At 43.4% G+C, this 13,346-nt stretch overlaps 1 protein-coding gene across 1 annotated transcript in view; it reads right to left on the bottom strand.

The window, feature by feature from the left end:
• Positions 1-3,996: 3,996 nt before the first annotated feature.
• The window catches only part of PINX1 (PIN2 (TERF1) interacting telomerase inhibitor 1), a 264,522-nt gene continuing 255,172 nt past the window's right edge, over positions 3,997-13,346 (bottom strand). Inside the window, exon 7 of the mRNA XM_082249517.1 lies at positions 3,997-4,617. Within this exon, the coding sequence (XP_082105643.1) occupies positions 4,048-4,617 (570 nt within the window). The 3' untranslated portion in view covers positions 3,997-4,047. The remainder of the gene's footprint in view (positions 4,618-13,346) is intronic.

Below are 13,346 nucleotides of genomic sequence, written 5' to 3'. Positions count from 1 at the left end.
AGTAGGTGTGAGAAAATTAGTGGTGGGTCCCAGAGATTAGCTGTGGAATGCAGCCCCATTGAAAGTGTCCAGAGCCAATCAATTGCAGGTAACGGCGGCACACTGATTACATGCAAATGGCTGCAACTAGCTGTGGGAGCTGGCAGCCTTCCATTGCTTTCATTTGGGCAGCCTCCTGCAGCTAACTGCCAGGACCCTCCCTGCTGGCCAGAAACACAGGTGTGGATGTACCCTTATAACCAGTTACGTAGGCCTTCACACTGGATAGTTTATTGGTTAATTTTGCTGATCTAATAAATCAAATATATCATTAGGTTTTCTGCAGCTCATCTTACTCCATTCTTGTGATTTCAAAGCTCCCTCATTCTCTAACCTTTTTGCTTTCTGCAGCTCCCACTCTCTCTATCCTCGTGATTTCTGCTGCTTTCTGGTTTTCTATCCTAATGGTGGCTGCAGTTTGCACTCTATTCTTGTAGTTTCTGTGGCTCCATCCTTCTCTATTCTTATGGTTTATGCAACTCCCTCCTAGCCTATCATTGTCATTTCTGCAGCTCCTTCCTTCTCCTATCGACCTACCGTCATGGCCTCTAGAGCTCTCCCCCTCGTCAATTTTCTGCAGCACCCTTCCTTTCCCTATCCACACAGTTTTCTGCAGCTCCCTCTCTTTATCCTTATTGTTTTTTTGCAGCTCCCTCCTCTGTCTTTGTGGTTTCTGCAGCGCCCTCTCTCTCTATTGTAGTTTTCTGCAGCTCCTTCTTTCGCTATCCTTGTAGTTTTCTCTCTTTCTTTAAAGTTTTATGCAGCTCCTTTTCTCCCTATATAGCTAAGTTTTCTGTAGCTCCCTCCCTATCTCTATCCTTGTAGTTTAACAGCTCTCTTTTTATCCTTGCAGCTTTCTACAGCTCTCATTCTCTTTTCTTGTATTTCTGAAGCTCTATCTATTGCATTTTTCTGCAGCGCCCTCCCTCTATTCTTGCATTTTTCTGCAGCTCCCTCTCCCTATTCTTGCATTTTGCCGCAGTTTTCTGCAGCTCTCTCTCTCTCTATCCTTGTAGCTTTCTACAGCCCCCCTCTCTCTATCCTTGTAGCTTTCTGCAGCCCCCCCCTCTCTCTATCCTTGTCATTTTCTACAGCCCCTCTTTGTCCTTGCAGTTTTCTGTAGCCCTCTCTCTCTCTCCTTGTAGCTTTCTACAGCCCCTCTCTCTCTCTATCCTTGTAGCTTTCTACAGCCCCTCTCTCTCTCTATCCTTGTAGCTTTCTACAGCCCCTCTCTCTCTCTATCCTTGTAGCTTTCTACAGCCCCTCTCTCTCTCTATCCTTGTAGCTTTCTACAGCCCCCTCTCTCTCTCTCTATCCTTGTAGCTTTCTGCAGCCCCCCCCCCCCTCTCTATCCTTGTCATTTTCTACAGCCCCTCCCTCTTTGTCCTTGCAGTTTTCTACAGCCCTCCCTCTCTCTCTATCCTTGTGTTTTTCTTGCAGCCCCCTCCCTCTTTATCCTTGCAGCTTTCTGCAGCCTCCCACCCCCCCCCCCCCCCCAGCTCTCTGTATCCTTGTGGGTTTTTTTTTTTTTTTGCAGCTCCCTCTCTCTGTCATTTTCTGCAGCCCCCTCTATCTGTCCTTGCAGTTTTCTGAAGCCACCCCCCCTCCTCTATTCTTGTGTTTTTTTTGCAGCTCCCTCACTCTCTATCCCTGTCGTTTTCTGCAGCCACCTCTCTCTATCCTTGCAGTTTTCTGCAGCCCCCTCTCTCTATCCTTGTCATTTTCTGCAGCCCTCTCTCTCTTTCTCTATCCTTGTAGTTTTCTGCAACTCTCTCGTTATCCTTGTGGGTTTTTTGCAGCTCCCTCTCTCTCTATCCTTGTAGTTTTCTGCAGCCCCTCTCTCTATCTTTGCCATTTCCTGCAGCCATGCACTCTCTATTCTTGTCTCTATCCTTGTGGGTTTTTTGCAGCTCCCTCTCTCTCTATCCTTGTAGTTTTCTGCAGCCCCTCTCTCTATCTTTGCCATTTCCTGCAGCCATGCACTCTCTATTCTTGTAGTTTCATGCAGCTCCCTCTTTCTTTCTTTCCTTCCAGTTTTTCTTTCTATATATTCATGTTTTCTGCAGCGCCCTCTTTTTCATTGTGGTATTCTATATTCCCCCCTCTCGCTCTTCCCTTCAGCTCTGTTTCATATTTACACTATCAAAAGTCCTGGAGATATAGGACTCCATGTTGCACATTTGATGTATCATATAATTCTCATCAATGTTTGTAATTCCAAAGTGATTTATGAAAAAAAAAAGCCACTAAACAGTTGATAAGCTGGTTTATGTTGGAAAATCTCTGCTTTTACAAAAAAAGATTGTACATCAATACTGCATATTGTGTCAAATGTCTCTTTCTGGACAGTTCTGTGGATTTTTATACACACAGTTGTAACATTTTTTCCACAGCTACAAGCATCTCCTGATGTTTATAAGATTTGCCAGGTCCACCAATGCAGCCTAATTTTCCCTTAACTGTGCAGTCCACTTGTGCCAGTTGACGTCTCTCCTTCAGTCCATGATAGAACTTACCCCCTTCACATCTGTGTGTTACCATAGCACACTGTTACAGTAGTGGGCAACGCTTCTGCACTGCAACGGACCACAAGGCACTGCATTATTGGGAAAAGTGCATGCCTGATATAGTGTGCTAAGGTGCACCGTCCACCTTTAGGGGTTGGGCACACATCTAGTTTGGTCCATACAATGTAAAAACTAAACATTTTGGAGAGGGAAGTATACTGTAATGCCTCTTCTATTACAGAGAATGGAGGGGCGGTAGGAGAAACAAAACACCTGAGAGGGGACTATAATACCTCTTCTATTACAGGGAACAGAGGGGAGGTAAACAGCCCATTGCCAGCTGCTTGTCAAAATCAATGAGAATGTTTGAAATATGCAAGGACTTTTCTGAATGATACTCGTGTTCGTGGGGACCTATTACTGGAACACGGAATTCCTGTATTCAGGACATATATCCCTGAACGCGTACAGCCCTAAAATGTTATTATGGCTCGGGACAGCGTTCAGTATTGTCTATTTCAGCCTGTCATTGAGTCTGACAAGTTGCCGAGAGGGGGGGGGGGGGTCTTACACTGCACCCATTTGCCCCAAAATTGCAGGTTTTTACGCTGTACAGACCAACCACCCCTGTGCATGAGCTGTAACATAGTGCACGCTAGCACACAGGAAAGCTTTGCATTAATACAATGCATAGTGTGAAGGGGGCCCTCAAGAAAACATGTATAAGGAGAATTCCAGTCACTGTCGATCTCCCCTTCTGAAAATACTGGATTTCTTTCTAATTTAGTGGGCTTTAGTTATTTTTTTTAAATCCGGTACAAGGACACACATTAAATGATCTGGGCCAACCAGCAGCCTAGCTGTTTTGGGTTGAGTATAGAGAGCCAATTAACTAATATTTTCAGAAGGCCAGCAGTGGCAGCTCCATGTTTCCTTAAAATAACTTCTGGGGATCTAGACAGCCAAGGGTACAAAGCTCAACTTTCAGACAGCTAACATTCTAAAATCCTATATTGATAAATATTTCACATAAAGATTTAAAACAAGATCGAGACTCCAGGATTTCCATTTCATGCTGCTTCATTGAAAACATTTTGGCAGTGATAAGTAAATTGTATACAGCAGTTACAGTAAATTTTATAAGTACAGTGGCTGCCACATGGGACGCTCTGAACGTAATCCAAATACCAGAACGACGACCTCCAGTCAAGGTGGACTGAACCAAATGGCCCAATAAACATGAGCAGCATGCAAATAACTAATTTCACTGCTGGCTCACAGGAAAGAAGCCTTTAGTATTTGTCCTTCCCTGATGCTGGGGCTCTCTTCATGGGTGGGATTACTGTAGCAAAGTCCCCTGAGCAGCCAAGAAAGTTGTGAACGGAAAGCACCAGATGCAATGTGCACCCAGCACTCATAATATCATCTTATCAAAAGGCAGAAGAGTATATAGGAGAGTCACCAATTTTATATTGCTATTTTAATATGGCACTAAAGCTATCTAATCATCTGACTTTCTCTTCTTCTTCTTTTTCTTCTTTTTTGGTTCCTCAGTAGATGCATCCTCAATTGGAAGAGGATAATCATCCTCCTTTTCAATCAGGTCCAAAGCCTCCTTTTTCCTTTTATTTTTCCTTTTCTTTCTTTTCAGTTCCTCCACCTGGGCTTGTTCAGGCTCCTCTTGTTCCTCTGTACCATCGGTGATCTCAATTAGATTTTTTTTACTTTTTGACTTTTTCCTTTCATGCACAGGATCTTCTTTCTCAGTCCTTTCTACCAGCTTTGACTCATTCTCATAATCAACACCATTCCGATTAGGTTTCTTCTTTTTGTGTTTTTTCTTGGGCTCGGTAGAGCCATCTGAACTGCCTGCTGGTCTGGGCTCGGTGCTCTGCTGGGCAGCCTCTCTACGCCTGGACTGAGATTTTTTAAGCTCTGCCATTCGTTTGGCAAAGTATTCATTCACCGATAAAGAACTAGTCACCGTATTGTCCAACTCAACCTCCTTTTTGGGGCTTGGGATTTCTTGTTCCTTTTCTTCACTTTCTTCACAGTCTGCATCAGCTTCATCCTGGAGGATTAAAGATAAGAACACGTCAGTATGCCATAGATGAGAAGAACTTTTAATTATGCTTCAAAAGTAATAAATCTAATAAACAAATTGGCAATATCTGCTCTCATATTGCTGTCTTCACAGGTTTCACTCTTCTTCTCCTGTGTTTTTTTTCCAGGAGAACAGCTCAAAAGGTTTTTTACCTTAATGCATAGAATGAATTAAGGTAAAATACCTTGAGGCTTTAGAACCAATCTAATTTTTACACACAGACCAAATCTCCCAGCAAAAGTAAATAGTTTTCATTTTTATGCAACACACATGTATGCGCTGATTACCGAATTATAGCAAAAGAGAAATTCATTGTTGGGTTTACATACAGTGCCGAAAGTATTCGCCCCCCTTGCACTTTGACCTTTTGCCACATTTCAGGCATCAAACAAAGATTTAAAACTGTAATTTTTTTTGAAGAATCAACAACAAGTGGGACACAAACATGAAGTGGAACGAAATTTATTGGATATTTCAAACTTTTTTAACAAATAAAAAATGAAAAATTGGGGGTGCAAAATTATTCTGCCCCTTTAAGTTAATACTTTGTAGCGCCACCTTTTGCTGCGATTACAGCTGTAAGTCGCTTGGGGTATGTCTCTATCAGTTTTTGCTCATTCCTCCTTGCAAAACAGCTCGAGCTCAGTGAGGTTGGATGGAGAGCGTTTGTGAACAGCAGTTTTCAGCTCTTTCCACAGATTCTCGATTGGATTCAGGTCTGGACTTTGACTTGGCCATTCTAACACCTGGATATGTTTATTTGTGAACCATTCCATTGTAGATTTTGCTTTATGTTTTGGATCATTGTCTTGTTGGAAGACAAATCTCCGTCCCAGTCTCAGGTCTTTTGCAGACTCCATCAGGTTTTCTTCCAGAATGGTCCTGTATTTGGCTCCATCCATCTTCCCATCAATTTTAACCATCTTCCCTGTCCCTGCTGAAGAAAAGCAGGCCCAAACCATGATGCTACCACCACCATGTTTGACAGTGGGGATGGTGTGTTCAAGGTAATGAGCTGTGTTGCTTTTACGCCAAACATAACGTTTTGCATTGTTGCCAAAAAGTTTGATTTTGGTTTCATCTGACCAGAGCACCTTCTTCCACATGTTTGGTGTGTCTCCCAGGTGGCTTGTGGCAAACTTTAAACTACACTTTTTATGGATATCTTTAAGAAATGGCTTTCTTCTTGCCACTCTTCCATAAAGGCCAGATTTGTGCAGTATACGACTGATTGTTGTCCTATGGACAGAGTCTCCCACCTCAGCTGTAGATCTCTGCAGTTCATCCAGAGTGATCATGGGCCTCTTGGCTGCATCTCTGATCAGTCTTCTACTTGTATGAGCTGAAAGTTTAGAGGGACGGCCAGGTCTTCGTAGATTTGCAGTGGTCTGATACTCCTTCCATTTCAATATTATCGCTTGCACAGTGCTCCTTGGGATGTTTAAAGCTTGGGAAATCTTTTTGTATCCAAATCTGGCTTTAAACTTCTCTACAACAGTATCTTGGACCTGCCTGGTGTGTTCCTTGTTCTTCATGATGCTCTCTGCGCTTTAAACGGACCTCTGAGACTATCACAGTGCAGGTGCATTTATACAGAGACTTGATTACACACAGGTGGATTCTATTTATCATCATTAGTCATTTAGGTCAACATTGGATCATTCAGAGATCCTCACTGAACTTCTGGAGAGAGTTTGCTGCACTGAAAGTAAAGGGGCTGAATCATTTTGCACGCCCAATTTTTCAGTTTTTTATTTGTTAACGAAATTTGAAATTCAATAAATTTCGTTCCACTTCATGATTGTGTCCCACTTGTTGTTGATTCTTCACAAAAAAATACAGTTTTATATCTTTATGTTTGAAGCCTGAAATGTGGCAAAAGGTCGCAAAGTTCAAGGGGGCCGAATACATTCGCAAGGCACTGTACACTAAGATTTTACTGGTTGCCAAAATAGTTAAAGGTTAAATGGCCACATAATTGGCCAGCCATTTCCTTCAATACAGTCAGTCTAATGGTACTTCTCTACAATTTTTACAGTTTGACATTTCACTGAAAAAATCCATCATAGTCAAAGTTCAGCTACTGCATTCCCATGAGAGGCCTTATTAAAAGAGATGATATATTGCTTGATCATTTGATTGTTGGCCAGATGTCCATCCAAGAGGAAGACAGCCCAAGCTTTTAGGACAAACATTATGACAGAGAAATTCTAGCCATGAACCGTATAAAAGTTCTGCATTTCACTTTCATCCCACGTCCAATATGTGTTTGAGGACTTTGCTTGCGTATTTTGAAGAACCACCACCTTGGTCTACTCAGTATTAGAACTTAATTTATTACAGTAAAAAAAAAATGTCTTCCTTCCTACAGAGATACTAAACTGAATACAGGAGGTCCCTGACCTGGGGACAAAACTACAGAAGACATGCATATGCTATTGTGTGCATTTATTTTAATGTACTAAAATGCAACGCTATCACTGGGCTCATGTGTATAATGAGCTATCAGGATCTTTATAACTTTTTGTGCTCCAAACAGGAACAGTAACCAAGTTCTCCTTTTTGACGTGTGTGAACTACATTGTCTATGGATGGGCAGATTATCAGTAGGGATGGGATATAAGAAACCAACCCACAGTCACGCAGGTCCTAATTTTGCTTTTTACTCTATTGTGTAAAACATGGACCTGTGCACACTGGAAAAAGAAAACCGGAGAAAACGGAAAGGTCCTTAAATGATGGAAGAAATACTCCAGCATGTTTTGAGCAAGAACCACCACTAGTGGTTGGCGGTTTAACCTTAAAATACGCAGGGGGTTCTTCACTGTAAGAGCAGAAAGGATGTGGAATTCTCTTCCACAAACAGTCGTATCAGCAGGGAGCATCACTAGTTTCAAAAAACTATTGATGGGCACCTTAAAGACCACAACATACAGGGGTATACAATGTACGGTTAATAGCAAACACACACACACACATCATAGGTTGAACTGGATGGATGGATGTCTTTTTTCGACCTCACTATGTAACTATAACTTCAGATACACTGCATCTATTGTATTACAAGACAGGGAAGAGTTGATTGAAGTTAGGCCAGTTAAGCTCAGAATGATTTCCCTGTAAGGGGTTAGAGGTCCATCACATTAGGACACTACAAAAACTGAAGACTCATGAAGTAAGGTAGGGTTATAGGGGGATACCTAGGGGACATTTCCTCTAAAGCTTTGCCAGTGTCCAATCATATGAAGGTACCAGCCTATAACCCAGTGTCTGTAAATATTAAGCCTGTGACCTGTACTGTATGAATAAGATAAAAAGTGTACACATTGTTCACACCTGAAGGTGTATACTGTAAATGCAGCAGGGGCTGCTTCATCCTAAGGCTTGGGTGGGACTGTTTATGGCTACTCAAAGAACAATAGGTGCTTCTGACCATTAAAGCAGAACTAAACTCGTTGCTTTAACGGTTTCCCAAAACAGTTACATTCAATGCATGCTGTGAATAACTGTAACTGGCAACTGTAAATGGCAACTGTAGATCAAACAGAGATTAAGATGGTAGTTTCCCAGGGTTTAGATCTGTTTTAAATACTTTGCAATTTTTGGGTGAGGAACCTGGATAGTCGTTTCATCTTCTGTGAGGCACTGATCTCTTTCTGTACTACTTCAGTCTTTTGAGTACATCGTAAAGAAACCGCAATGGGTCACGGCAGGGGCGGACTGACCATTTGGGGATTAGGGCACTGCCCGAGGGCCAAGGGTCAGTAGGGGGCCCAATGAGAGGCTACACACTACAGAAAGAAGCCAGAACTTCCATGCAGGCTATGCTGTGGTAGATATTTAAATGCCCACTCTATGTGGCTGAGCTGCAATTTGTAGGTGGGGCTTTGTGTGGCTTGAGTGTGGACACAGGGGGCCCCATGATCTCTGATTGCCCGGGGGCCCCATGAGTTGTCAGTCCACCCCTGGGTCACGGGCTACAAATAACAATGTTCAAGAGGTGGCACAGATTATATTCTTCGATTCTAAAACATGGTTTACCACTTAGGCTATATCAGGAAAACCTTTTAAATCCTGACTACTAAATGGTTGTATCAGACTTGAAGAATGGGTATATGGCCTTTTGTTGTGTGTACTGTAAGCTCCACCTTATTGTTTCCAGCTTTCTGAACTTTAGTTGCCCCAAGAGAACCTGGTAAAGGATAGGCAGATGACTTCCCGCCTTTGACTCTTGAAGACACTTCTACCTATAGTTAGGCTAACATTTCAAAGTCAAATCAAATGGACAACATCGCTAGTGTGATATTAAGCATGATATTCTAAATGTAGCTATAGCTTCGTACAAGTATGCACTGAGTAAAGCTCGTTTACCAACTACCCGTTTATAGTGCAGTATAAGAGCACTGCAGACCACCTGTTCCTTGCAAGCCACCATTTTCCATCTGAGTGAGCCTTGCCAATCAGCAGGCACTCCCCTGTACCAGAAACTGGCAACACCCGTCTCCACTTACTCTTCTGAATTCCGCTTCTGACAACTTAATGACTGTAACTGACTACTGATATGAAGTAATGCTCCCGAACGAAGAATTCTCAGTACAAACATGTTTTTCCTCCCCCCTTTTCTCTCTCCTGACTGAGCCAAGCAGATTTAGAGAGGCGTTTTGATCTTACAAACAAGAACCCCATGGTCACCAACTTTGTATGTTGATAAGAAATTTAATAAGCATGGGCCAGTGCACACAGAGCCAGCAGGGCATGAAGACAGGTAGGATGGTGCCAGCCCCAGGAAACTATTCAGTTGATGGGAAAGCATTAATCATCTTGAGGTCCAAGTCCATGCCAGCTTCGTGCCCCACTACCCCTACTGCCAACAGCGCAGGCCGCCTGCTCACACATCCATGGCAACTTTTATCAGTGTTTGGGCTGCCAAGCTGTACTACTGGAGTTATGGGCAATTTACTCATCAAGCCACCCTCCACATATGCTTTCTGGTATATAGAAATGAAAGGGCTAAACCTCAAGAATTTATATTCCAAGAAAAAAAAAAAAAAAAGTTTACAGCTATAGGAGATAAATTTTTTTTCCTGCAAATAGGGCAGGAGTATTGCAAAGCTACTTTATGCTGCTCCTTCCTCTGTCATAGGATGACTTTCTTGACCTCTTTCTGAAGATCATCAAACTGCCACATGTAGTGCTGTCTTTGCTTAAGCCAGAGGTCTCCAAACTACGGCTCATAGGTGACGTCTGGCCTGCTACAAGATTTTCCCAGCATACAGCCACTTGTTCAGTATTTGCATCAGGGGACGGCCGTCAGCATTGTGACAACCAATGATACTGATCAGCCAGGACACACTGCATCATTCCTTGGTGCTGGTGGCCATTCCGACCCTATCATGGAAAAGCATGATGCTGATATAGGGAGGCAGAATTTAGTGCCACCCCAGCATGCTGGGGTGCAGAGCTTTGATGTGCGGGGGGGGCTCTGATGTCAACGGAGGGCTTCCAATGGGAAGGCTTCAAATTGTATTCATTAATTTAACCACTTCAGCTCCAGAAGATTTAACCCCCCTTCCTGACCAGGCCATTTTTTTCACAATACAGCACTGCCTTACTTTAACTAAAAATTGCGCTGGTATGCGACACTGTAACCAAATAAAAATTTTGTCTTTTTTCCCACAAATTTCTTTTGATGGTATTTGATCACTTCTGTGTTTAAATTTTTTTGCACTCAAAAAAAAAAAAAGGCTGACAATTTTGAAAAAAAAAAAAAATCAAATGTTTTCATCAATTTAGGCCAATACGTATTCTGCTACATATTTTTGGTAAACAAAAAATCCCAATAAGCATATATTGATTTGTTTGCACAAAAGTAATCGCGTCTGCAAACTATGCAATCTATTTATAGAATTTTTAATTATGTATTATTTTTACTCATAATGGCGGTGATCAGCAACTTATAGCAGGACTGCGATATTGCGGTGGACAAATTTGACACTGACACTTTTTTGGGGACCAGTGACACTATGTCCCGGTTCACACTAGGTCACTCCGACTTAGGGGGCGACCTGTGAAGTCACGTGTAGGACGACTTCGGCGCGACTTGCACGGACTTCATAAAATGAATGTCTATGCAAGTCGCCTCCAGGTCGCCCCGAAGTAGTACAGGACCCTTTTTCTAAGTCAGAGCGACTTGTGTTGTGTCGCTCCTATTAGAACCGGTCCTGTACTACACTACGGGAGCGATGGTGCACGACTTGTCAGGCTGACCAAGTCGCCTGACAAGTCGTACCAGTGTGAATGGAGACTAATACAGTGATCAGTGATAAAAGTTTGCACTGTCACTGTACTAATGACACTGGCAGGGAAAGGTTTAACATCAGGGGTCAAGGGGTTAACTTTGTGCCTAGCTGGTGTTTTAGTGTAGTGTGGGAGGTGCTTTTACTAAGGGAAGGCATGGATCCATGTCCCTGCTTTGCAGGAACACAGGATCCATGCCTTCCTTACTGACAGAATGACAATCTGCCTTGTTTACATCGGTAGACTTGTGTTCTGCCTGCATACTGAACGATCAGCGGGTGGTGGCGGACATCAGGTCCGCAGGACCTCCCGATCATCTCTCGCTGTGTAGAATCACAGCGGGAGCGAGCTGCCGATGGCGCACACTTGTGCCCGACACCCGAAAGTGCAGGATTGTGTATATATATATATATATATATATATATATATATATATATATATATATATATATATAGGCCACATATAAGAAAAAAGTCCAGAATTGCTGCACTCAAATTGATTAAGGCTCCGTTCACATGTAGACGTTTTGTGGCATTTTTGGGGAGTTTTTCTGCTCTAGGATCAGCTCTCAAAACGCCCAACAAGACAAATCCTATTCATTTCAATGGCCCCTGTTCACATCTGAGTGTTTTGACGCTGTGAGCAAAACGCCCAATGCTCAAAAAAGTACATGAGCTCCTTTTTGGGCAGATTACAGGCGTTTTCCATTGGTCTCTATTCAATCTAAAAACGCCTGTAAAACGCCTGCAAAAACACCCATAAAAACGCCCATAAAAACGCCTGTAATAGCAACGCCAAGATGTGAACATAGCCTAAACCAAAAAGAAGTAATATATACAAATATACAAAAATAGAAAGGTTCCATAACAATGGTGTCAGGCTAAAATTCAATCACGTCCTTCTTCAAGTTAGAACACATACTTGTAAGTGAACGAATTTTAGCCCGACACCGTTGTTATGGAACCGTTCTATTTTTGTATATTTGTATCTATTACTTCTTTTCATTTAATTTTTTTTGGCTGCAAATATTTGTATAATATACAAAGTGGCCCTCATACTGAAGAGTTAAAAGACCTCTGGCTTAAGCCAATAGGGATGGAGACTGGTAAATACACATACAAAACAATTATTTTTTTCCAAAATCGAGGGATATATATATATATATATATATATATATATATATATAGGAGGTTTCTGCTTGTTTGTGTTTATATGCCATGGAGAAACTGCAACAGGAAAGCTGGCATCCCAAGATTTTGAGCATCGGGTTTGTAACCTTGATCAGCATCTTTTGATGTAGGCATGTCCTCAAACCTAAAACCCTTTCCCCATTTAAAGTATGCACACAGGGTCCTGAGAGTCAAGGCAGCAGCATTGCTTTTCTGGGAAAGAAACTAATAAATGCATATAAAGGAGGATAGATGGGGTAGGAATAGTTGGAGTACCATAGTCTGGCAGAGAAGAACTCAAGCAGGGTTGAGGACACTTCAAGGTAGCATCAGGGCCGGCGCTACCAGTAAGGCGACTAAGGCAGCTGCCTAGGGCGCAGCTTAACAGGGGGCGCCGCCATTCTGCACCCCGAATCAGTAGTGGACCGGCCGGTGTGGCACTCCTCATGCTGTGCCGCCTGAGCGCTACAGCAAGCGAGCCCCAGGCAGCACACACCACTTGTCTAGAGCGCACATTAGAATAGTCGGGGCGCCAGAAGTGCCCTCCATAGAATCCTGGGGATCCAGCTCGGCGCTCACTGCCCTCCGGTCTCCGCCCCTCCAGCTGATTTCTGCTTGAAGAAGATCAGGAGCCGATCTCCAATCACACTCAGGGAGCTGGGCTTGTGCCTCTCCAGACGCCCCCCCCCCTCTGCTCCGTGTTCAACTTCTGGCAGAAGCAGATTGCTGGACACCGGACAGTCTCCCATCCCCCATCACATGCCGAGGACAGCATGCAAGGTGAGATGATGTGTGTCCCGTCCTCTCCCACCCCTCACACAGACAACACAGTACACTCCCCCACCCGGACACTGGCCTCACTCTTCATACATGGGGGGCTGCATTGTATGATATTGGGGGGGGGGGCTGTATTGTATGATATGGAGGGGGCTGCCTGCATTGTATCATGGGGGGGGGGGCTGTATTGTATGATATAGAGGGGGCTGCCTGCATTGTATCATGGAGGGGGGGGGCTGTATTGTATGATATGGAGGGGGCTGCCTGCATTGTATCATGGGGGGGGCTGTATTGTATGATATGGAGGGGGCTGCCTGCATTGTATCATGGAGGGGGGGGGGCTGTATTGTATGATATGGAGGGGGCTGCCTGCATTGTATCATGGGGGGGGGCTGTATTGTATGATATAGAGGGGGCTGCCTGCATTGTATCATGGAGGGGGGGGGCTGTATT

Source organism: Pelophylax lessonae, assembly GCF_965119305.1.
Source record: "Pelophylax lessonae genome assembly, chromosome: 3".
NCBI classification, from domain to species: Eukaryota; Metazoa; Chordata; class Amphibia; order Anura; family Ranidae; genus Pelophylax; species Pelophylax lessonae.
The sequence above is the reverse complement of the archived record's forward strand: the minus strand, read 5'-3'. Positions and strand labels throughout refer to the sequence as shown.